Genomic DNA, 27,429 nt, shown 5'->3' with positions numbered 1-27,429 from the left:
AGTGGGTTGTATGGCAATGTTGGGCATACTGATGACACTTGGGGATCAACCTGAAGGAGAGATGTAACAGAACATTTGTTAGGCTGGTGGAAGTGCATTTATACAGCAGATTTGAACCCCGAGAGAATCTCAAAGCACTTTACAGTTAACACCTCTCCACCAACTCATGCACACACACAAGAGACTGAGAAAGACAGCCTTGCTACTCAGGAGCCGTTTGGGGTTAGATGTCGCTCAAGGACAATCTTAAGGTCAAACCAGTAACTGTCAGGTAGCCGGACAACCTCTCTACCTACTGAGCTACTGTCACCCCACAATGGCTACTGTACCTTCATAAACAGCTGGAGTAATCGCCAGGCTTTTGAAGGACTGCCATTAGGGTTTAGAATGAAGTAGTGAAAGGAAGACAGTCGTGAAGCTCTGCTGCTCCTACACAAATACAGACAAGACTATTTGAAATATGTCAGTCATAGTTGGAAACCTAATGAATCATCATTTACATAAATGGAAATTATACAAGACACGTAGTTGATCTTCTATTGTTCCCATTGTGGCTGCAGAGTGGATCTATAGACATCTGTGGCAGCCTGAGTGACGCTGTTCACAGACTGGAGTTGCTGGTTTGTATGTAGCAGTGCTCTGAACTGGTCACGTGACCTTGGACTGGTCACTGGAGAGAACCCAGTGCGTCCTGCGAAGGCCTGCCAGCCACGATTACGCAATGCAAAGATCTGATTTCACGCTCAATGGATTTCGCTTTTCTTCCCTTTTTCCTCTCTCCGGCAATGTGTGCCCTTCCATTTTTCTACCTTTCCCTTTGTCCCCCACCCCCCCCACCCAATCACAAAGACTGTCATTTGCTTTGTAATCAGACATCACAAACAAGCACAACAAAGAAAAACAATGTTCCCAAACAAATGCTCAAGATCTGTACATAAGTGATACGTGTTGTGGCAGTCTTGTAGCAGAAATTATATTAGCCAATTCAGGCTCTCTGGAGCATTGCTGCCCCCTTGTGACGTAACAGTGATAACGTTCTGGATGCCCCTGCATAAAAAAGTGATTCATATCTTCTTCTGTTTGCTGTAAAAATATGTAAAAATCCACCAACAGCATATTTATCATTTATCACTAATCCAACCGGGTGATGGAAACTCAGGTATTGCACCCTTGTCTCCATGAAACAACAAAGCAGTCTACTGCTTTATTAGTTGAAGGAATACTGCATGGCCAAGATGGGGGAAACTAGACTTTGTCGCCAGTTCTTTTTATGATATCCGCGCCATCCCATCACCTCCTTAGGTACTTTAAATTACTTATTTGACACCTTCTGAACACTGAATGAGTGTGAAAGTGGCGGGCTCCAGAGCAGTGGGGCTGAAGCTCCCTTGCTGTAAGCTTGCACCGCAGTGACGGATGCAGGCTTCAAAACAAGAGGAGAGAGCGTCAATGAGGGCCTGGAATGCTGGTTGAACCGGAATTGCTAAGGAGGGCCCACGCCACATGATGGAGGAGAGGTGGAGAGGAGAGGTGTTAGGTGCACAGACAGCTTAATCAAGGAGAAAACAGGAGGCTTGAGGAAAACATAAGAAGACTGTTTAATGTTGGTAATTCTTCACGCCCACTAGTTAATGGTGAAATGTGGCAATGGCCTGAATTGCAATTTTATGACTGATTCCATGGCACGCTGTGTTAAATCTTATTAAAAAATGATCAATTGTATGACGTTCATTAAAACAAGGATGTTGGAAGACCTTGAATTTTATTTTGATAGTGGCACTTGCTTCCTAGTTTCTATTCATTGCTTTGAACAACACTTGAATGGAACACACAATCCCCAAAAATAAAAATATTTCAGGTGTTTAATACGATAAGAGAAATCTAGTGATGAATTGGAACTTTGCATATCAAAATCCAATGCAGTAGTCTACCAGGACCAAACAACAATGGCAATTATTCACTTCTCACAAAAAGTTAGGGATATTCGGCTTTCGGGTGAAATTTCAGGATGAACCTAAAATGCACTATAACCTTTTGCACAACTTGCTGTTCGCTAACAAGGAGCTGAACGGCAAAATTCACAACAGGTGTTTGATTCATGAATCGACCAATACATTTCCTGGTTCAATTAGAATTGGTATTTAAACAGTCCTCTTCATCATGCAGTTCAGGTTTTGACATCATGAGACCAAGACGACACCTAACAAATGATCAACAGTACCTCGCCTTTGTGAGGCTTCAAACAGGATGTTCTCAGAGGGAAGTGGCCACTGAGCTTAGAGTGTCACAGAGTGTCATCAGCAGGTTGCAACAGAGATACAGAGACTGGAAGAGTCACAGAAAGGCAAAGACATGGACGTCCTTTGGCCACATCCCACACTGATGAGCGCTTCATTGTGAACAGTGCCCTGCGGAACCGGATGATGAATGCCACTCAACTCCAGGCACATTTAAGGAAGGTGAGAGGCCCCCATTGTCACGTCAGACCATTCAAAACCGTTTCCATCAGCGTGGTCTGCGTGCTAGACGACCTGCAAGGGTACCTGACCACACCACCAGGCACAGGTATCATCGTCTTGCACGGGCCAGGGAGCATTTACGCTGGACGAGGGACCAGTGGCCTCAGTGCTGTTCTCTGATGAAAGTCGATTCACGATGAGCAGAAATGATGGCCGCCAACGATGTTGGAGATGTCAAGGAGAGTGCTATGCATCAGCCACTGTTGTCACCAGACGAGCCTTTGACGAACCTCAATGACCTGAGGGCCGCCCTTCAAGAAGAGTGGGGGGCCAGGCCTCAGCAGACAATAATTTGACTGAGAACAGCATGAGACGTGGTTGTCAAGCTGTAATTGATGCTCAAGGGCACATGACAAGTTATTGAGACATTGACATTTTTTGTTGTGGTAAACCCACCGCTGTTGTTGGCTTTTGTTTCAACAAATTGTTTGAGATGAGGAAATCACTATTGCATGCTTCTACTTAAATGCCCTACTTTCATGATATAATATCACTGTAGCGTGAACTTTTTACATTTTCCATAAATTTTACCCAAAAGCCAAATATCCCTAACTTTTTGTGAGTAGTGTATATTAAAGGTTTTCTTGTTCCGTTCCATAGCACAACTAAAGTAGAAAGACAATGCCACAGGATTATGATCATCTTAATTCTACACCCCTGTGTGGTTTGATCCACAGGTCACCTGTGTCATTGGAGTAGCAGCCTGCCAGCAGCAGGCCACATATTACTTACAGTATATTCAAAATATAGGAAAATACAACGCATGTGTGAACACATTCTTATTAACGTATTGAAATCTCCCGACAAAAAGTTGAGTAACGACACTGAAGGAGCCACTGGAACGTGGTGTGGAACGAAGGGAACGTATCCTGGAACTGTGTGGGACAAGTTGTATGAGGAAATAATTATTGATTTGATTATGAAAACCCAAATACCCATAGAAAATTGTTGAATAGAGCCCAAATGAAGTTTCTTTCCAGTACAATCTTTCCATTTAATCCAACTGTCCGAGATACGCAGCTATGATGGCTTCTGTGCTGTCCAGAGACCTGAAGGCATCAGTCCAGTAACCTCCAGTCACCTTTGACCCTGAATGTTGATCCTTTCAGTCCCTCGATATATTAGCCAGGATAGATGGACTACTATACTGGCTCAATTACAAGCGCTACTGCAACATATGGGAAGACAAGTTAATATTGCATTGGGAATAGCACGGGTTGGGCAAGGTCAACTGCTCAGAGCAACACAGAGAAATACAATAAAGAATTTATGTGACCATTGGAGGGTCAGGGATAAGCTTATTAGAAAAGAAAACCTTGCGATAAAAGAATTTAAAGACAAGCAAAGCCATTTAATTAATCTTTTCTGACTTGCCCAGTAGAGGACAGAAACCATGAATTATTTGCTGGAATTTATTAACAATGTACAAACAAAATTAACTTCAACAAAGCTGTAATTCATAATTCATTCATCATGTTTGTGTGTGTGTGTGTGTAAAATTAAATTTTAAGAGGGTTGACACAGAGGCATTTATTTTCCGAGAAGCCCTTGTACAGTGCCATCTAATTAACAGATATAAAATACACCGGGGGACATGATGGGCAACAGCATCACTGAAGTCACCCTCTAGCTGTCTATAAATAGAAGACCAGTCTGTGTGACACCTTCCGTGTGCGTGTGTGTGTGTGTGTGTGTGTGTGTGTGTGTGTGTGTGTGTGTGCAGTAATCCAAACACACTGAATGAGTGACAGAAAGAAAAAGTGAGAGACTGTCACACCCGGCTTCAAAAACAACCCAGACCCCGTCTGCAGCCTTTAGCTCCACCATCATGACAGGCAGCCAAAAACAGTTGTTGGAGCTGCGTCTCTGATACCACAGCGCTGACGAGCGAAGGAGCTCACTGACACCCAGATATGTGAGGGTCCGGGTTGCGGGGGCAGATAGCAGAGTGTGGTTTTCAAACGGAGCTCATCTGATAAAACCTTTATCAGAGCCCGAGTTTGATGAACTACGTGGTGGTGTGGTTAGGCGCAGCAAGCACTTCCTGGAACTGTGGGCCTCCGTCTTTGTCTGAGATGCACAAAACCACACACACACACAGACGCACACACACACCGACGCACCAATGGAGGGGAAAGGAGAGCTCATTGTGTTATAGGGTGGGGCAGGAACAGAGACAAAACTACACAAAGGTACAAAGAGAGCAGCTACAGGACAGACACACACACACACACACACACACACACACACACACACACACACACACACACACACACACACACACACACACACACACACACACACACACACACACACACACACACACACACACAGGCATGACAGTAGTCAGAACACACTCACACAGCAAAGTGAGACAACCATTTTGCTCCCAGTTTAAAGACAGTAAGAGTGTAACGCATCAAAAGCTGAAAGCGAAAGAGGGAGGATGCAGCACAGAGCGGGAGAACACAGAGAAATACAGAACTGAATGAAAAGTGGGAAAAAAAAAACAACAACCACCCAACGACAGAACCTGACAATCTGCAGAATGTTAGATTGAGAACTTCCTGTTGACAAGCAGGAGTCTGAGCCAACTACTGTAACAACCCGAACAACTTGGCCTTCTAATTTCTTAAAATGAAGCACAAGCCGGCTAATTCTGGGAGGAAGAGCGGCTGAATTGAGGCTACGTCAAATCCCCGCTGATTAGGAGAAACATCCCATGTGTGAGCTCTATAATTCCCCTCCACTCGCTCGCTCTCTCTCTGCTACACATAAGATCACCAGAGCAGTAACTGAACCCCCCCCCCCCGACCTACTGTGCCTATGAGAGGAAACGGATGTGGGGAATCTCACACACACACACACACACACACACACACACACACACACACACACACACACACACACACACACACACACACACACACACACACACACACACACACACACACACACACGAAGTTGACGACAGTTGCAGCTTACAGAGAGCTGCTATCCAGCACAGAGCAGGAGTTTGTACACATCCAGAGCCATAGATAGACCTCATCTATTTCCATCAGCAGCTCTGGTCATATCACGCCACCTGAAGTGAATGCAGGGTGGGAAGGCTAAAGCTAAGCCACAGCCAATTGATTCCATAGGCGTAGATGTCGGAGGCGATGCAGGGGATGCGTCTCCCTCAATGTTTACAACACATGTATTTGCCCCCCCCCCAGTAAAAACATGAAATTGCATAAATAAAGATATTTCCACCATAAATTGATGCAGAAAAGGCACAAATTGGTGCATAGAAATTAGCCAGAATGTAGGAAATTAATTGTTTGATGCTCAAAATTTAATTTTCATGATTTAGTGTCCAAGTGAAGATACGGAATTTGTCTTGAATTTTAGTGGTTTCCGGGTATTTGTTTTACATCTCACGAAACAGAGTCAGAGTCAAATTGTCCTGTGTGTGAAGGCATACCAAAAGCGTGATTCTGATATGACTGAAACTTGCAGACACCTGGGCTTCAAAAAGGGTTGACTTTTAAACTTCACTTATATGACAATTACAAGCACCTGGCAAGGACTTGCTGTCTTAGATATCTTCCCCTTCAAGAAAATGAATTTTTGTGAACGTTTCCTTTTTTTCCCCAATAGAAAAAGGAATGTCCATTTGTGGCAGCCTTGCATGACAAGACATGCATTAGCTAAAAAGAGATGGGTGCATAGAAGGCAAGGACAGTACGGAAAAGACAAGGTTAGAAGATTAAAAAAAAAAAAAGAAATGTATGGGGGGGGGGGGGGGGGGGCAGGAAGTACTAGCATTGGAAATCACTCACTTTTCACCAATCTCCTCCCGTCATTCCTCTCTATGTAGGCTAATCTCCCCCATCTCTCTCCTCCCTGAGCTGGCCCGCTCACTTAGCCTCATTTAACCACATAGCAGCCACTAATAAATCAGCCCCACACCCCTCTCACCTCTAATCTACAGTGGCCTGCTCTGCTAACTCCCACTGATATATGACTCCACAGCGCTCCAGCCATCTAGCTCCTCCGGGCATGGACTGCTGGGGAGAACGCTGTTTCAGTGCTATGAGCCAGAAGGTTAGCAATGCAATGGTCTCGCTTCAAACTGGGAACCAAAAGATAGCCCGACTCCCATAGGTCAGGCTATCCACTAATAACCAACTTTACCACCCAACTGTTAAGCTAGTCTATTAGCGGTCATCCTGCCTCACAGTCACAACAGTGGCCACGCTCCTAGAATGTTAGCTTCATCCCTGCATGCCACCAAGCTCTGAGAGCACCAGCATGGCTTTTTTAGAAATACCTTGATTAACATGTCTAGGTCCGAGAGAAGGGGAACATAAAGGTTTTGGTTGCGGAAGACCGGTGTTCTGACATCATGACAACATCAGACTGCCTGTCAGAAAAATGCTGTGCGGGACAATGCCGTGTATTTATATATATGTGTGTGTGCGTGTGTGTCTAACACACAACACCCTGACAGAGCACACTCGCCGCTGTTAGCCCTCCGTCAGTCAGACTTATCCTTGTTTAAACACACATCCTGGTTTAAGGTCTAATCTCGCGACAGTGACCCCTGACCCAGCAGCAGAAATCCAGAGACCAGTCATCTCCCAATTCTCCCCGTCACTCTTTATTCCACAGTGAAGCTTGTCCCATTAATTAGGAGCATCATCCGACATCACACGCACACAGACACACACACACACACACACACACACACACACACACACACACTAGATGGAGGCAATGTATAGGCCATCTGGGCAAATGGGAGCCATACGGAGGGGTGGTCGGAGGAGACATATGAGGCATATGGCGGCTGGTGTTGGCCTGTCAAGTTATTAACCCCATCCCCCTTCCATGTATATGCCCCATTTCCTGTCTAATCTCTCTGACATCTTATCATGTATACAGTACATGTTTATGGGTATGCAGGGCTGGGTTAAAAAAAAACAAACAAAAAAAAAAAAAAAACGACCTTGATAGAACAGCATTATCGTCTTTTCGTGGTGTTATAATGTCAGGCACACAGAAGTGAAAACATCTCCATAATCACGATCAGGGCTGAACGTTGGGGCTTTCCAAAACGGAGAGGTGTCTGTGTGCCCGACTACAGCTGCGTACACACAGCTCACACATGATTACGACCGTTACGTTTGTTTAGCGGGCGGTCATCATGGTTCAAATTATACCCGCCCCGTAAACAGGGTTGTTTGAATGAATGATATGACCTTAGGTTTTCAAGATAAGAAGGTCTGAAAGATGAGAGGGACTTTCGTTTGGGGGGAAAAAAATAAAAATAAAAGATTACTCTTACATGACCATACAATACAATGTGATGAACCTTAGTTTTATTCTTTAAAATGGACGTTTTTAATATATAAGCTGCCAGGGCACTATCATTACGGACCGGGTACAAGTGCTCACTTCTTGTTTTATTATTTTATTAAATTCACGGCTTTGCTGACACCGAATAAAGATGTATCATGAAACTGTTAAGAGTCTCAAAAAAAAACAACATCTCAGTTTCGGTTTTGGGTTGAGGTAACAGAGCTTTATTTTTATTTTTTAAACAGTAGATGTACCGTATGTGTGCATTCCCTAACTATCATACAACTACATCACGCTAAAACTATCACGTCCTCGCTCGGTTCAATTCAACGGGCTTTGAAAGTAACAAAACGATGTTGCTGAAGCAATAACGTAATGTATCAAAACACCACATGTTACAACCTGTCCATCGCTGTCTTTCCTTCCACCTGTAACCTCCCCAAAATCCAAAATGCCACAAAGCTCGTTTGAACTTGTCCGACAGTCTTCAGAGCGCACGCACACACACACACACACACACACACACACACACACACACACACACACACACACACACACACACACACACACACACACACACACACACACACACACACACACCTTGTCGGTGGGCCAAAACACACTAGACTGGACGGAGTGACAAAGGAACATTTCTCAGTCTGATTGATGAGAATATAATCAGGCATTCTCGTGGCTTATCTTTTCTTTTTTTATAAGGCAAAGAATCAGATGCATTGGCTGCGCATATCCCTTGAAAGACGAAAGGATGAAAAAACATTCTGTACCCGGTTAACAGCCAAGCCTAATCAAGTTCGACATAAAGGGTAGAAAGTGGTAAAAATGAGACGTGACATTAAATAACCTCCTCTGCAGTGCAGACCAGACCAACCGCACAAAGAGGGAAGTTCTAGACTCAGCTCTGCAGTGCCAAACAAGAGTTCATGGTGAAGACTCTGAGGGAAGGCAAGCAGATAGGAAGCACTGCCATCATCATCATATTCCGCTTCATGGCCACATTTCACAAGTGAGCAGCTGGCATTCTCCCATCTGCATCCAAAAATGATTCCCTTCACTTCTTATTGCTCCCAATCTCTCACATAGTTGGCCTCAAGGTGTTCAACGCCGCTTGTCTTGGTCTTTTCACAAATTCTCTTCTCTACACACCGTGGGGTGTAGACTGCCATACGGTTTGATGGACCCATAATAGTGCTCACACCTGCTTTCACACATCAGCGCATGCACTTCTTCTCACACATACACAGACTACCTGCCAGGGTCAGTTAAGATGGGATGAAATATAAGAAAAAACAAACAGGAATGCAAAAGATGGAAAGAGAAAATAGGTTTAAGATCAAGGAGGAGGAGGCTGAGTCCGACTGCCTCAAGTACAGAGCTCAACTTGGCTTCCAGCAGCAGGTACGTGTGTGTCTGTGTCTGTGTGCTTTGCCTGGCTGTTCTCAGACTGCCTTGGCTGATCATGCAACGCACCGCGCCCTAATTCCATTAGCGCTCAGCCCAGCCTAGCAGTGAAGAGCCTCAGCCACCAAGGGCAAACCCACTAGCTCCATCATCGCTCGCAGACCAAGCTACTCATTGCTCAATGAAAAGTCTAAACATGGCCCCCGAGAGGTTCTAACCAGAACAGTGTTCTTGGAACTAATACGTTCTGCCCGATGAGGAAAACAAAGAAATGTCCCCACACATTTATTTGCCATTTCATCAACAAAATGACGTTTGGTATCCCACAACCTAAAAGGCTTTACTTATCGACTGGGCCAAAAGTCAAATGGGGGCTTTACGGCTTTGGAATATAGTAGGTCCATCTCGAGATTCAGATCAGGTATCCAGCGGGTTGCAGTCATTTTTCAGCCCAATTCTGTCTCCCTCTGTGCACTTTTCCCCTCTCTCTCCCTCTAACCCGCCCAACGATGATCCAAACTCCATTTCTCTCGCTGTTGCCGGCTGTGCCCCGGCTACTAAATCTCCCCCTTTCGTCCCCTGCGTGGCAGACCTCTGCTGGTTTTAATCTGGCTCTCTGTGACCCGAGCCTCTCTCTCTCTCTCTCTCTCTCTCTCTCTCTCTCTCTCTCTCTCTCTCTCTCTCTCTCTCTCTCTCTCTCTCTCTCTCTCTCTCTCTCTCTCTTCTCTCTCTCTCTCTCTCTCTCTCTCTCTCTCTCTCTCTCTCTCTCTCTCTCTCTCTCTCTCTCTCTCTCTCTCTCTCTCTCTCTCTCTCTCTCTCCCCCAAAAAAACAGGTGAATGTGGAGCCACAGGAGGGGACGGGTGATGGTCAACAGCACAGTCAGGTGAGCATGGAGACACGGGGGGGAGACAGGTGGGGGTCTGGAAGGCAGGTAGGTAGGTAACGGTGGGAGGACAGGAGGAGAAGGATGAGGGTCCAGAAGATAGGCAGGTGAGTGTGGGGGGACAGGAGGGGACAGGTGAAGGAAAGAAAGCGGCAGAACAAAAAGAAAAGAGTGCAGGCAACATAGCTGGGGAGGAAGAAGCATTGGAAGGAAGTGATTTTGAAATGGGGGATGAGGACGATCGTTTGAGAGTTCCTCATCTGAAAAGAAAGTCAAATAAAATTGGAGGAGGCTCTCAGGCAAAGAGAGGGACAGCAAGCCAGGGGAAGGCAAGACAAGCAGTGGAGCAGGGAGGCTCAGAGTCTGAGTCCTGGATGGAGAAAGACTGGTTTTTCTAGCCGTCAAAAAGAAAAAGGGCAAAAAAAGTTATAGTGTGGGGAAAATAAAAGTGTTCCTACGCAGAACTAAGAATGTAAAAGGGATAAAGGTGGAGGACTACTTCTCAGACAAGGAGCTGTTGGCAAACGCTGCCCAGCAACAGATGAGGAGTAAGGGGAGAGGAGGGTTTACGGACAAGGAAGTGTACAGGTAAGATAATGCAAAAAATCAGGAAGGAGCTGAACAACGAGGAAGATGATGATGAGGTGTAAGTCAGTGTTGCTGTTCTGGCTGATTCTTCTTTCCTTTGCAATGAGTCACTTTAATGTCAGCACGCTGAATGAATGTGAACGGAGCGAGAGAGGCAGCGAAGAGGTCTCTGCTGTACGAGGTGATGAACCTGAAGAGGCGGGATGTGATGTTGGTGCAGGAGACTCACAGTGACTCTGTCAATGAGGCTGACTGGAAGAGGGGGTGGGGGGGTGGTGCTAAGCCACAAGAGCACCACCAGCGGGGGGGGGGGGGGGGAGGGGGGCTCTTCTCTTTTCTAAGCACTCTCAATGTCACACGGGACATCATCAGATCTATGAAGGATCTGGAGACTGACATTGTGGAATTACAGTGTAGTGGAATCCACTGGAAATCAAGATCATATTAAGGATCTCAAGTCTAAAAGAGCTGCGCTCACAGAGCTACTAGGCACTAAGGCTGAGGGGAGCACTGGTCCGCTCTCGCTTCCAGAGTGCAGCGCTAATCGACGCACCATCTAAGTTCTTTTTTAGCCTGGAGAAGAGAACGGGCAGAGCAGGTTCATTCACACCCTGAGATCTTACACAGGACAAGAGCTCAAGAGGCCGGAAGAGATCCGGAAACGAGCCGTGAACTTTTACACAGAACTGTAAGAAAGTGAGTACGAGGAACAAAAATAACAATTTTACTCCTTTCGTGGGAATCTGCCCAGGGTCCCAGAAGACATCAGTGCAGGGCTGGGAGTACCTCTGACCCTGCAGGATCTTGCCGCGGCCCTGCAGAGCATGAAGGGAGGTAAGGCCCCCGGCATCGATGGGATTCCTGCGGAATTTTATAAATAGTTCTGGGAGGAGTTACGGGAGGATCTTTTAATGGTTTTTAAATTAAGGTTTTAAAGACAAACTATTGACAGTCAGCTGCAGGAGAGCAGTAATCAGAGACTTGCAGGAGATCAAGAACTGGTGTCCTGTGTCCCTTCTGTGCCCTTCTATAAGATCCTATCGAGGGCGCTGGCCAACAGGCTGAGGGAGGTGATGGACCTGGTAGTCCATCGGGACCAAACGTACTGTGTGCCTGGTAGGTCTATTCCGGATGTGTCCTTAATTCGGGATTTTTGGACATCTCTAGTTCTTTGAGCATTGAAACTGGGCTCATTTCGTTGGACCAGGAAAAGGCTTTTGACCGGGTTGAACCCTTACCTCTGGAAAACTCTGGAGGCTTTCGGCCTCCCCCCAGGTCTGATAGTCATGATCCAGGTTTTGTACCAGGACATTGAGAGTGTACTGAAGATCAATGGAGGACTGAGCGGCCCATTTACTGCTGATATCAGCAGCAAAAGTCAACTGGGACAAAAGCGAAGCGTTGGCAATTGGCAAATGGAGGGGGGGGGACTTCTACAACTACAAGGAGGCTTACAGTGGAGAAGAGATGGTTTTAAGTATTTAGGAGTGTTTTTAGAGACTTAAAGTATGATGGGGAAGAATTGGGAAGGGCTTTGAGGAAAAATACAGAGAAAATTAAAGAAATGGAGGTGGGCACTGCCACAGCTGTCCTTCAGGGGCAGAACGCTGATCATCAATAACCTAGTGGCCTCACAGCTGTGGCACAGAGGGGCCTGTGTCCAACCACCAGACTTTTTAATAAGGAAAATACAGACTGACTTAATGGACTTCCACTGGATTAGGAAGTAAAACGGGTTTTTTTTGCCAAAAGAGGAAGGGGGCACGGTGTGGTGGACCCAGATGACGAAAGGTTTGCTCTCAGCCGCCTCGGGGTGGAGTTTGAGTTTCACAAACTGACCGGCAAATTGGACACTTTCAGGAGTGTATGGGGTGTTGGGGAGGTGCTGTGCTCAGTCCAGGTCTCTCTCTCTCTCTCTCTAGAATGGACAGAGACTAAACAGAGACAAACACGCACAAGGGTGTGAACTACGCAAATGAACACACACACACACACACACACACACACACACACACACACACACACACACACACACACACACACACACACACACACACACACACACACACACACACACACACACACACACACACACACACACACACCTTATGCGGATGCTTTTATGCTTTTTTTTTTATGAGTGCTGCTGGTATGCCTTTGATAAGATCAGGACTTGGACAAGAAGGTTAGCGGCAATGTGACACAAACTGTGTTGCGATTGAGATGGGGTGGGGGGTGCTCTGCTTGGAGGTAGTACTGTGATGCAATTCTGCTTATCAATGAGTGCAGGTGCATCCAGCTGTCCCAGTCTTAAGACTCTGTGGCAGGATGCAGTCGAGACAAGTGATATTCTGACACGCAAATAATGTGAGTGAATTCATATAATGTGCACACAGTGATAAGCAGACACGAGGAGTTATCTGTAGGTTTCTAACGGCAGGTCTACAGCACGTTCTCTACATATTGGTACTGGGAACTTCAACTTCAGCAATCAAGATAAATTTAAGCACCATATGAAAGGCATTCCCAAAAAACAGTGGTTCTCAACATGGGGCCCGGGGGGGTTCTTAAAGAAGTTCCAATCCCAACAAAATGATTAATCGTTCAACTTCACTGTTATTTAATTAACAAGACTATTTAGAGAATATAATTTACAACACCATAAGAGAATGTACAGTGCAATGGTGACTGTTTTGATCATAGTTTCACTGTTATGTGCTTAACTATCATATGGACAGCTACTGTGTGGATGTTGGGACTAAATCACTATACAAAGCTTCTCAGATTGGGGATCCAGAGACAAAATCTTATCCAATAGGGTCCCAGGTCTTTGAAATGGGTCCTTGAAATATGAAGGCTGGAAATCCCTGACCTAAAAGACTAAAACTTTGTGCTTTAAAAAAGAAAAAAAAATTAAGAATAATACATCTTGGTAAATTGAATTTAGAAAAATGATTAGATGTATAGATATTATAAAAGCAACCTTAAACAGTTACTGTATTTTGAAGTCTGTTTTGAATTAGAAAAATTTACTATCAGTATTAAAAGAGAAAATAGCAGCACCTGGGTTTAATGCAGAACATGCAGTGTGGGCGTAATGCGGGGCAGAGCAGCGGTGTGCCAATTGGATTCTTTGAAGGTGGTCCAGTGCGCTGCCTGGGTGGGGGGGGCGGGGGAAATGCCGCTTTAGGGCCGTCAGACAATTTTTAGCTGATCTGCAGTCAGCCCTAGCCAGCAGCACCGCAGGAACATGATGGTCTTTGACAGCGCAAAAGCTGCTTCCCTGCCCGCGGCCACCAGGGCACTGCTGGGACAGACCAAGTGGAGTTGACTATAATATGAGTCCAACACTGGACCTCTGGTCGAAATATTAAAATAATCAAAGGATTGAGGTAAAAAAAACAAGCCTTGTTGTGTGAGGCTATAACACACAAACTAAGGTTATAGAGAATAAAAGAGCAAGAGAGGGAAAAAGATAGAGAGAATGAAAGAGAGAGCGGCTGATTAGTCATATGACTGCTTCCACCCGTCTCTCTGTCCTTTCTTCCTCTATGACTCCCTTTATCCTTTGGCGGTGCCAGTTCTAGGCGCTGGGCAGGGCTGGCCAGAGTGTTACGAAAGAGTCAACACAGCCACAGTGTGGTTCCACCCCGTCAGGCAGAGAGACGCAAGCACGCACACACACACACACACACACACGCGCACGCACACACGCACACACGCACACACGCACACACGCACACACTAGAGTTCAGATAAAAATACTAAGTCAAGTGGTGATGGTTCTGGCTAAAACAAAAACTGCATTGTTACAGAACAAAGCACAAATAGGACATTCCCTTTGCACCGTTGCAATTATGTAAACAGACAGCAACAAGAGGCAAGCATCGTAATTAGATATATTTATGTCAACGAGCAAAACTGCAATGACACTGTTGAGTATCAAAAAACACTTGTGTCTTTAATGCCACTTCAACAAATCAATGAGTCAATGAGCCATAAATGAAACAAGGTTGGTACAGTCAAAGTCCTTTCCGTAAAAGGGGTTTTTCAAAAACAAGGAGGAGATGCATTAAGTACTTCAGTATTTTAAACAATGCCCAGCCAGCCCTCCAGCAAGTTGCGAAAAACAAAAAACAGACTTTTATGTGTTACGACAACCATTCGAACAGCAGAAGAAGCTTCAAAGGTGCAGTCAGCTCCAGGTTCTAAGTCCGTCTGGACGGGCAAGATCCTGATCGGACACTGTTTTATGTTGCACCGCAGAGCATGCTGCCCGCGGGCCTTTTTATACCTTACTTCACTGAAAAATTCAGAAAACATTCAAACTGACAGCAACACAACACGGTGCAAGAACACCCATCTCAATTATTCACAAAGTCCAAAAGATTATACTCGTGTCTGTGCGTTATCATTCTCCATTGTCTTTAAGTGAAAATGCTAAGTCATGGCGCTATTGCATTTGATACCAGGCCTCTCCTTTTTCCTGCCTCAGACAAAGAATGGATGCGAGAGCGGTAGAGCGAGAGGTAGAGCGAGAGGTAGAGCGAGAGAGCGCGAGGTAGGGAGCGCGATCCCCGCGAGACAGCTCAGACAGTGGGGCAGGGTTTGTTCAGAAGTCCGTGTTCCTGTATGCAGGCTATTTACCTTCTCCGGATGCATTTATTGATGGAGCCTTTTTTATTTTTTTTCTTACAGATTTTACATCGTGATGTTGAGTAATATGAATCATCGGTCGGCAACTGTCGTCACTTGACTGAGATTCTTCAAGTCGAGCAGTCTTTTTTTTTTTTTTGTCAGTCAGTGTGCATTACAAGAACAAGATAAAACAGATGTAAGCCTACAAAAAGCACAGGGATAACATTTCAGTGAGGAATTATAAATGAGGTGAAACATGAATATGTGAGAATGGAACACCGCTCTCCGTGCGCCCCAATCGCCGTGCCCCGTTGCTCCAAATAAAACAACTAAAAACAGTGTGGGGACGGGTCATGGGTGACGACTCGTACACTGGTTCAGATTATTTTCTGCGCATAACGCATGGAGAGGGGGTGATCCGGGAGAGAGTCATGGAGAAAGTACCCCTCCCTGCAGAATATTCACATTGAACAGCCGAAGCCAATTTGACTGACAAGATTCTGAGTCGGGTACAGCTCTAAATATGATGCTGTAATATGAGCGGCAGCAGCAACCTTTTTTTTTTCCTCGCAGTGCTACCTTGAAAGGCTAAGACGAACTAAAGGGGATAATACCAAGCCTACTTGTAGAAAGAAATAAGCCAAAGCAAAACCTAACACTTTATATTTCACATTTCTGGCAAAATTCCTGTCCCCATTAGAGTCCTTTGAAGCCGAGCTGTTCCGGCAGACAGACAACAGGCTGTAGTTAGTCAGAGCAGGGGACCGCTGTGCTGTGTGACGCCCGGGGTTCATGCTGAGCTCTTTTCTTGCGAGTTGCCACCGTCTGTAGCAGTCTGTCAGGTTCCTCACCAAGTGCAGCTCCTTCCCGCTGCGACAAACCAAGTTAGTCTCAAGTCTAGTCACAAAAAACGGACACGAACCACCCCAATGAATGGCGAGGTTCAATGAAAAATCAACAGCGAGCTGGTAAACATGACGAGTAGGGAGGCGTTTATTTGGACTCTTCCCACCGAACCCCCCTGTACGAGGGCCGCGTGATAGGTCCGTGTACACAGCTGCGTGGTCTCTCCTCCTGTGTAAAGCAGTAGGGCTGGGTTAAAAAAAAAAGAAGAATTTTGATAAACTGACACGATTGAATTGCGTTTCAATTTCTGAATTGTCATATCGTATTTTGCTTGATATTAATCAAATACCCCAAATGTATTGAAATATCTGTATCTGCGTGAAACATAATATGGTACACTGAAATGCTGGTAGCAATTATCCTCATAAAATGGTACCGTGATGGAATGGAATCGTGACCATTTGTATCAAAATCGAATCGAATCATGAGAGCCCACCCAAATACCCAGGCCAACGATGCACGAACCCTCTGTTTTGGATGCTGCTAAAACCCTGCTAGCTCATGCTGCTGCCCTCAGCATGTTGGTCCCTGCCTGCCAATCTGCACAGCTGAGCGGTCCAGCTCCGACAGCAGCCAAGCACGCAAACGTCCCTGCACATCAGCGTCCAGAGAGGGAGAGAGAGAGAGAGAGGAGGACGAGAGAGAGAGAGAGAAATGCCAGAGGAAAGAGGGAGAAAGAGAGAGAGAGAGAGAGAGGGAGAGAGAGAGAGAGAATCCCTTTGCTCAACGAACACCAGTGTCCTCCTTCTATCTTTCAACCAAATCTGTTTGTAAATATTCTGAATCTGATAGGGTCAATGGATCCTCTGAAATTGGGCAGTCCAGTGTTTATGATAGGTAGAAATGGACCAGTTTAGTTTTTTTTGCTTGTTTGTTCGTTTTCCATGTAATTGAGGACAGGTATTATTACGGATATTGTGCAGAAACTTGCTTCCATCTGGATGGATAATTGCAACTCACAGCACGGGGTCATTCTGCAGAAAGACACTGTGTTCTTTTCCCCAAGCAGCTTGTCGGCCTGTAAAAACTTTGGTCTAACTTGGGCGTGTGAAGTCGTAAAAATAACTGGAACGCCAGACACAATTAATTGATTCCTTGATAAAGTGTGATTTCTTCTGGAAGCCGACAGAAGCTCTCTTCACTGCAACGGGAGTAGAGTGTTAAATGGCTCTCTGACAGACTTCTAGTAAGATGACTGACCTTATAACTTCATCGACTTCCGAGGAACAATTGCAAATCCATCTATGTATCTCAGTAAACTTCATTCCGCACTCGATAAAGGCAGCACTATTAATAATATTGTTTTCCATTTTGGAGCTGGTGAGGGCTCTGAGGTGATCTGCTTATTTGTCGAGGTTCATTAGCAGCACTGTATTCCTAGTGTGAGAAGCTGAATAAGTCACCTGGACCAACACCGTACGCACTAGGACGAGAGAGAGAGAGGAAAAAAAAAACAGGGTACAGTGGTACCTCGACTTACGACTGCATCTACTTACGACTAATCCAAGATACGAGCAGCGATAGTCACGAAAATTTGTATCGAATTACGACCGACTGCTCCAAGATACGACCGTGGAAATTTGCAGTTGGCGCGTCGGCAGTCAGTCAACAGTCAGTCAACAGTCAGTCAGTGGGCGACCTACATCGTGTGTGCACGTAGTTCGTGGCTTATCGATATTTTTTTCATATTTACTGTGTTTGTGCTGTTTATTTTGTTTATTTTCTACCCTTCATGATTTAATAATTTATATGGGAAAAATTGCTTAGACAGACGACTGTTTTAAAATACGACTGTTCTTATAGAACGAATTACAGTCGTAGGTCGAGGTACCATCGAGTGCTGAATGCAAAAACCCCATTTTGGAACCTCTATATATACAGATGCACAATTCATGAAAGGATATGATCAAACCAACATGCCGGGCGGAGGGAAAAAGCCCTCACACGTAAAAACGCAAAATAGCACAACCACAAATGGAAACAGATACTTAAATATATGGCCTACTGTGCGATGCGTGCAGACTAGGACTTGGTTTACGGTTCTGAGTGGCAGTGGAGGAGGGGCTTAAATAGACATTTTCCAAATAGATGGGGAAGTTTATCTGAAATGCGGCTCGTAAATTTCCCCTCCGATCTAATTGCAGGCGCTGAACTGGTCTCATGACGTCCTCTGATCTCATCTTTTTAGAAAAACAATTAAAGGGGAGGGGGCTTGAAAAGCAGTGATGAAGTGCACAAACTAGATACAGGCGATATCTATGCAATACCAATATAATGTCAATATTTTGGCATGAGAATAGATATAATCTTGGATTTTGGTTCTTGTAATATCAAGATATTTAAATATTGTCTTTAGACTGCATTACAGTTAAGCAATGCAAATATCGCGATGGTTTCTCTTGTGTGCAAATCTCCTATGAAAGCACCAACAGCCATCTCCAAAACATTGGTCAGAAAAAGATAAGATGTGATATTTGATTATGTCAATAGAGTCCAGCCCTAAAACACACGACAACACGACCCGTTTTGGTACCGTTTCACACAACAGTGAAAGACAGCGGCACAGCAATAATTGTGGTAAAGGTTTGTTGGACCTTTTAATCTACATGATGCTTGTTGATCTCTGAGAAGAACAAGGCCTCCTGAGCAAAAAGCACTCCAAGACATTCCTAAAGTCATCCCCAGAAATCGGGAAGTTGTAGCTAGTTACACTACCAAGGTGTGTTGCTATGATTTGTAAATGAACAACAACAGCGCCATGTCTACGGACGTTAACTCATATGTGGAGCACAGCGTACATTCGATTTAACTCTTGTTCGGGCCAGTGAGGCTGAGGCTCGCTGCTGCTTAGCTGTCACCGTTTTTCATTATACCCCCGCCCTCGCTCACTGACTCTCTCGCTCGCTCTCTTTTCTCTCTCTTCTTTTAGCATTACTGTTCCATCACTCAAAAGCAGGGGGATTAAACATCTGTCAGGCCTGCCCATTTTCCCCAGCAGGAAAAGACGCATTTAGGCGTCACACATCCTGCAACCCCCCCCCCCCCCCCCCCGTCCCGTGATAATGTCCTGTCTAAGACTCAATTGGGACGGATGAGGTCATATCACCCCGAAAGAATGCACTAATTTTATTGAAAAATTAAATAGCGAGGGGAAAAAATTTCCAGTGGACACCCATCCAAACACAATGACAATCACCATCACATTAGGGTTTAGGCCAATGCCCTGTGGTAAAACAAGTAGTTACACCAAGAAAGACGACTTGACTCGTTGGGACTTTTCGCGGCGGTAGAGCCACTCACCTACGAGTGCCTCTGCCCTTCTGCTCCAACCAGAAGATGAATTTGGGTCTGGTTCCATCTGTCAGCCGCCATAAGCTCCCATATGTCCCTCTCCATATGTCCCTCCCTCAGCCTATCGTGCTCCAGGCCTTCCATCGGATTCCCCGGGGCAGTTTCATCCTTAGCTATCGACCAATCCCACACACATTTTCCATCCTCATAGTCGACAACCCAATCAGGGACATTAATAACCCCCTCCCACCCTCCGTCATGCCCCCCTCCATCAGTCATGATGATTGGGACATCTCCCATCATTCCATCCCTTTTAGCTTGGCTCACCTTTCCCTCATCTCTTCCCTTGTTTCTCCTACATTCACTCATTATTTCCTCCCCCTAATCCTCCCCGCATTTCTGCCAGAATGATCCTCGGTCATGCTTCTTCCATTCATGCATTCTGGTGCCTTGCCTGTCGTCGTCCTCCTATCCCTGTGTTTTCTCCGGCCGTGTTCTTGCTCTACCTCCATCCCACCGTACAGCAACCTCCCCCCTGCAATCAGTCCTGGCTGTGCAATCCTTCACCCTGCGTCTGTATTCAGAATGATTACACGGTTGGTTAACGCATTCATTGACCACACTGTGTCAGTGACACTCTGCTCAGCTTCACTTTGCATAAATCCAGCTCCCACATTACCGACAAACAGTACAGAACCGCACAAGTGCTCTCCTTTGGCGCGCAGGAAAAACAACAAGACAAAAACACACCATGTGGCGGTCAGCCTGGCGGTTAATATAGAAAGATCTGGTCGACTGGTCAATCTGGCTGGGCAGTTAGTAGTTAGGGACCTTGCTGCTCTTATAGCGAAGGCAAAAAAAAAGTTATACCGTACTTTAAAACTGTGACTTAATTTCGAGGGGGGCGTTCAAAAGATAGCAACACAGCTGGACATGACAACGCCACCACTGAAATAACCTCCCCAAAACCTTTTGTAGGGAGGGAGAGCCCGTAGTCTGGGCTACATTTAGTAACACCCACGGAAAGTGTGAGCGAGCTAACTGGCTATAAGGAGCAAGGATTGTCTGGGTTCAAGTCTGCTCTTTCACCTCTCTTTCTCGGCACATGGAGGAAGGCCAGCCAAATCTGTGTTAGGCCGATATTTTATATTTTTTAGGTAGTATCCTCTTAATTCACAATATGGAAAACTGGCACAGCGGGGGATTTGACCACACAATTCAAACCACTCCCATTGAGGAACTTTTCACCCAAGCCAACCACACTGTACTTTATTATCATCACACACACACACACACACACACACACACACACACACACACACACACACACACACACACACACACTTTTTATTTTTTTATTAAGGGGAGAGGAAAAAAACACCAATGAATTAAACATGGATCCAATCCAGCTACCATGAATGATTGGTATTGGTTTGCTGGTGTGCCTTTGTTAGCAATTGGGGTGGAACAGGATAGCAAAATGGAGCATGAGTCACAAAAATATTCACAAAACACAGTGAGATGCCATAGTTCTCAGGATGCCCACATTCAGCCCTCCCCAGCCCGCCCCACCCCAAAAAAGACTGAACTGAGCGTTTCTCTCACTTGAATTTCTAAAATCCCAGAGAAAACCCAGTTCATGTCTGCCGCCATCGGGGTAAAGAAATAAACATAAACATATATTTATATACAGTAAATGGACTGAATGGACGATGATAGGGAGGTCAGTCTTAAAATATTATTTACAAACGTTGCTGCAAACACAAATCACCAAAATAAATTAAAAGAAGAGATAAAAATGACATTTCACTGGTGGTGACAACGGGTTGGCATTTTGGCCTCAGACTTCCAGGAGCAACATGGTTATCTATCTCCAGACTAAAATGTCACGCGGTGGAGCACCACCCCCAGCAGCAGGCCACCACCCTCCATTCACTCCCAGCCAGCAAAACACCTTAATATGAGACACACAGCAGTCGTCCAGAGAGCAATACAAGCTTGCATTGTGTCTACCTGACAAATGTTAAAAAATATATCTGAAGTTTGGAATACATCTCAAGTTTTACCCCCTTGTCTTGCTTCCAGATCAACAATCAGCTGATCAGATCATGGGTGGAGCAAAAACAGAACAAAAAAATATAGCTGTAGGCAGAAACACACAGGATGCGCTTTACTCGTGTTAGGTACATATTACAGGTTTTCGAGGTTCTATAAAAAAAACGTAAGTTCAGTGGCATTTATGTAGGTTGTTTATTGTACAATTCAACCTGATATATAACCAAATTACTGGTCTATAATTGAATATGACCGTGTTCGAATGGCAGGAAATCTGGCTTTGACTATGAAATATAACGTTTATTGTAGACTACCGTTACTTTGGTATTTGACTTAACGTCGAAGGACTAATACAAATTTATGTAACCGCCTTCACAGACTCACCGTGATGCATGTGGCTATTTCTGCTTATTTCAAGGGTTTCTTTTTCACGTTATGCTCTTCCTGTCGTCAATTTTAAACGCCTTTTTCGAAAGCAGCCGTCTGCGTGTGGCTGTAAATCAGGGTTTTTCCATTGCTATAACTCACCATGATGCTTGTGGTAACAGAACTCTACTCTCGGAGGCTGATATATGACCAGACCGTGATAGGCGGTCTGTACGGTGCTGTAACGGTGATCCACTGTGTTCTCCCCTCGCTGTGGGCCGCTCGCCGCCCAGGGCGATGGGACTCGGTCGGCTCGCACTGAGCGAAACCTGTCGTTATTGAGGGTCACTGCGAGTCCGCCGTGTCCACTGCGAGGTCGGGACGCTGTTTTCTTTAAAGTAGATTTAATGCTTTGGAAATAAATTGTGTATAAATAGTGACATGTTTACTTTGAATTATGTATCTTATTTTTCATGTGTTATTTCACACGAGCCTTCCTCATGCTCATCTGTTCGACCAATCACCCAGGACTTATGTCACAATGTTCCTCTTGTGTCCCTCAAGAGCGGTGCTTTAACAATTACAATCGTGCCTGGATCATGCAATGCGGACACAAAAGAAAGGGACGGTTACGCCAAAGGTTGTTTGGAACTTCCTGCGATGCGAAAACGGCGAAATTATTACGAATTATTGTTTTTCGAGTTTCCTTTAAAACGCAGTTTCGGCTCAGGTTGTCAGTCTATGTGGGTTGTCTGTAAACGCTATGCAGTCCACAGGGCGCAAGTCGTTGGATGCAAATGACTTCCGAGAGACGATGCTTGGACTTGTATAACTTCGGATGGTGTCACAAAGGGTCCGCTCCTGAAATTAATTAAGTCGCGTCAAAGTTCTACTTCCGGTGAATTGACATCAGTTTTTCACTCATTTCTGCTCGAGATGTACATGGATATTGATTAAAAATGAACAAGACGTCTGAAACGTCCCGCTTCTAACGAGACCTCAACCATGTCTACGCGTACGGCCGTTTCCGCGTTTCAGATACTTTTAGCCCGAAAAACAAGAAGAAGATTAAAAGTAATAAAACACGAGCAAAAACAATAGAAAACATGGCCGGGTTTTTACTTCCTGAACCTGGAGTTTTCCATCTCGGCCAGTACACCTGAGTTTGCATTGTAAATATGCGTTGAATGCAAACAACATCAAATGATTCTAACAAACAAAACAAAGTAGGGAGAGCTTGGAATGAGGAGGAATGAGGACACACTCATCACAGTTATCACCATCAAGGTACACAATCCTTTTTTTTTTTTTTTAAAAGCCCAAATATTCTTAATGTCAGCTGTACCACAGAAAGTGCTTATTTAGAAATGATCTTATATTAGCCCAGCCCTAATCAAAAATAAATGACCTAACCCTTACTCAGCATGTCCCCGTTATAAACAAGATTTTAAAACACTTGATCCCACGGGTGATCAGGTGTCCTGACCCACTACCACAGCCTCCAGACATCTGGACGACGATCAGTCTCCCAGTTCGACCCGTCCCCCTCTCTACCCGGTGCCTATGCGTCTCTGGACAGCCCCAAATGTGACTACACAAGTGAATGAAACCAAACCCTCCAGCCATGAACTGGGTGATCGGGGGAGGTGGATTAGCCGGGTTAGCATGGCTGCTAAGGTTACAGATGGGAAGCCAACAGACAGCACAGTGTGTTAGCATGATTTACTGGTGGCTAGTGCTAGCCTGCTGCATAAATCATCCCTACAGATCTGCACAGTCAGACAGACAGGTACCACAGACAGGTCTCGATGTCTGATCACCTGGAGGGTCATTGCCGATTGGTTATTCAGACACATATCTGCGTAAATATATCAGTCATTTGTTGTTTTGGTTTTTTTTCCACATCAGGTTGCTCCAGCAGTGTCAAATGAAAGCGCTGCCAGTCAAGCTAGGCTAGGCAGCAGCTCCACTAAACCCAGCGAACGTCACAAAGTGTGTGTGTGTGTGTGTGTGTTTTTTTTTTATACCATTATTCCGCACGACAGCTCACTCTCCCCGCGCTGTGTGTCCCTGCAGCGGCGGTGCCAGAACCAGAGCCGGAGCCCGGCAGCCGGGGCTGGGGGCAGCGGCGCGCTAACATAGGACAGGCTAAGCAGCCGCGGCACTCAAATAACACACACTAGCCGCGCTAGCCGTACTCACCCCATTAACCAGTCCATGGTGTTTACTCGGCTTAACGCTGGTCGGCAGGGGGGATAAAACTCTCCGAGAGCCGGACCCCGCTACTGTTATCCAGCCACCAGCCCTCCGGTCCCTGGCCCCGGACCCGGATCCCCGGCGTCTCCCTCTCACGCTGACTGGACGCACAGAACGTGGGGGACTTGGCAGCGACGCGGTGCCCTTGTTTGGGTCCTAAACAAGCCGCTGTGGTCCCCGAGTCCGTCACAGTGTGTTAGCTTTTAGCCTTTTAGCTCCAACGTGTGTGTGTGTGTGTGTGTGTGTGTGTGTGTGTGTGTGTGTGTTGTGGGGGGTGGGCGGGGGAGGGGGGGGGTTGGGGTGGGGAGGGGGGGGGGGGTGCAGTCCGCTACGCGCGGGGTCTCTTCTCCGCCGCGCGCGAGCTCCTCCGTGCTCCGTGCTGGCCTCGCGCGGTGCCGCCGTTCGGCCCGCGCCGCTCTGTCCCGGTTCCCTGCGCGCGGCTCGAGCGGAATGAAGAGACCGGAAGTAAACACAGCGGAGCCGCTCGCGCTCCGTCGCTCTCTCGCGAGCGTAAAGATAAAAAAAAAAAAAAAACGCGCGTCGAGCGGGCGCGCGCCCCCAATTGATTGTAAACGAAGGTGGTGAAAAGGAAGGTGATGATGAAGATGAGGACGAGGAGGGAGGTGATGATGAAGATGAGGACGAGGAGGGAGGTGATGATGAAGAGGAGGACGAGGAGGGAGGTGATGATGAAGATGAGGACGAGGAGGGAGGTGATGATGAAGATGAGGACGGGGAGGGAGGTGATGATGAAGATGAGGACGGGGAGGGAGGTGATGATGAAGAGGAGGACGAGGAGGGAGGTGATGATGAAGAGGAGGACGAGGAGGGAGGTGATGATGAAGATGAGGACGAGGAGGGAGGTGATGATGAAGATGAGGACGGGGAGGGAGGTGATGATGAAGATGAGGACGGGGAGGGAGGTGATGATGAAGAGGAGGACGAGGAGGGAGGTGATGATGAAGAGGAGGACGAGGAGGGAGGTGATGATGAAGATGAGGACGAGGAGGGAGGTGATGATGAAGATGAGGACGAGGAGGGAGGTGATGATGAAGAGGAGGACGAGGAGGGAGGTGATGATGAAGATGAGGACGAGGAGGGAGGTGATGATGAAGATGAGGACGGGGAGGGAGGTGATGATGAAGATGAGGACGGGGAGGGAGGTGATGATGAAGAGGAGGACGAGGAGGGAGGTGATGATGAAGAGGAGGACGAGGAGGGAGGTGATGATGAAGATGAGGACGAGGAGGGAGGTGATGATGAAGATGAGGACGAGGAGGGAGGTGATGATGAAGATGAGGACGTGGAGGAAGGTGATGATGAAGGGGAGATGAAGATGAGGATGAGGAGGAAGGTGATGACGGAGAGGAGATGAAGATGAGGACGAGGAAGGTGATGATGAAGATGAGGACGAGGAGGGAGGTGATGACGAAGAGGAGATGAGGATGAGGAGGAAGGTGATGACGGAGAGGAGATGAAGATGAGGACGAGGAAGGTGATGATGAAGAGAAGATGAAGATGAGGACGAGGAGGAAGGTGAGGATGAAGATGAGGACGAGGAGGAAGGTGATGATGAAGAGGAGATGAAGATGCGGACGAGGAGGAAGGTGATGATGAAGATGAGGACGAGGAAGGTGATGATGAAGAGAAGATGAAGATGACGACGAGGGGGAAGGTGATGATGAAGAGGAGATGAAGATGCGGACGAGGAGGAAGGTGATGACGAAGAGGAGATGAAGATGAGGATGAGGAGGAAGGTGATGATGGAGAGGAGATGAAGATGAGGACGAGGAAGGTGATGATGAAGAGGAGATGAAGATAAGGACGAGGAGGAAGGTGATGATGAAGGGGAGATGAAGATGAGGACGAGGAGGAAGGTGATGATGAAGATGCGGACGAGGAGGAAGGTGATGATGGAGAGGAGGAAGGTGATGATGAAGAGGAGATGAAGATGAGGACGAGGAGGAAGGTGAGGATGAAGATGAGGACGAGGAGGAAGGTGATGATGAAGAGGAGATGAAGATGAGGACGAGGAGGAAGGTGAGGATGAAGATGAGGACGAGGAGGAAGGTGATGATGAAGAGGAGATGAAGATGAGGACGAGGAGGGAGGTGATGATGAAGAGGAGATGAAGATGAGGACGAGGAGGAAGGTGATGGTGAAGAGGAGATGAAGATGAGACGAATATGAGGACGGTGATGAAGACGAAGATGAGATGAAGATGAGGGGCAAGAGGAGACGAGGATGACGATGAGGATGAATATGAAGATGAGGATGGTGATGATGGAGATGAATACGATGATAAATATGTGGATGAGGCTGAGTATGAAGATGAAGATTAGGGTGAGGATGAAGATGAGATGACGAGGGTGGAGACGATGATGAAGATGATGGTGACAATGAAGATGAGGATGAAGATGTGCAGCCCGTGACGCAGGCGCTGTGGGACCTATTGTAACGGCACTGAAACAACTTGGACTTTCAACATTGTGATCCTGTAATAAAATGGAAACTAGGCAACAAGTGTGTGTGCGTGTGTGTGTGTGTGTGTGTGTGTGTGTGTGTGTGTGCGTGTGTGTGTGTGTGTGTGTGCTGGCCTGTATGGGAAATTCCCCCGAAACATGTTTACAATTGTTTCCATGACGACTAGATTTCCTCGCGGCAGTTATTTCTTTAGGAATGGTGTTTATGCTTTTATCTATGCGTCTGGCTGCCTGTCTGCATCCAGCATACTCATGCCTCTTCACGAGAATAAAACTAAAATAAAATGTTCTCGCTGTGATTATCACGATTATAATTTCATAGTAATATGGGTTTTTGTTTTTTGTTTTTTTTGGTTCGGTTTAGGTAACAAAACAGAAATAGATTTCAAACCCAGTTTGCCCCTTACTAGGATGAGATAACACAATAACACTTTATTGATCCTATTTTATTGATCAGAAGTTGACGGAACGGTGCAATAGAGAAAAACAAAACAACACATGTTGACATATAAACAAAGGGTGACAGCTGCATATACAGCTGAGTATGTTAAACACTATGTTAACCACTATGTTAAACACTATGTTAAACACTATGTTAAACACTATGTTAAACATTATGTTAAACATTATGTTAAACACTATGTTAAACACTATGTTAACCACTATGTTAAACACTAT

The 27,429-nt window shown here is 46.0% G+C and overlaps 1 protein-coding gene across 1 annotated transcript in view; it reads right to left on the bottom strand.

The window, feature by feature from the left end:
* The window catches only part of mob2a (MOB kinase activator 2a), a gene marked incomplete at its 5' end in the record, with an annotated part of 74,615 nt that extends 50,167 nt beyond the window's left edge, over positions 1-24,448 (bottom strand). The window contains one exon of the mRNA XM_080001956.1: positions 24,215-24,448. Coding sequence (XP_079858082.1) covers positions 24,215-24,231 — 17 coding nt within the window. The remainder of the gene's footprint in view (positions 1-24,214) is intronic.
* Positions 24,449-27,429: the final 2,981 nt, after the last annotated feature.

This window comes from Zeus faber (assembly GCF_960531495.2).
Source record: "Zeus faber genome assembly, chromosome: 6".
Classification (NCBI taxonomy): domain Eukaryota; kingdom Metazoa; phylum Chordata; class Actinopteri; order Zeiformes; family Zeidae; genus Zeus; species Zeus faber.
The sequence above is the reverse complement of the archived record's forward strand: the minus strand, read 5'-3'. Positions and strand labels throughout refer to the sequence as shown.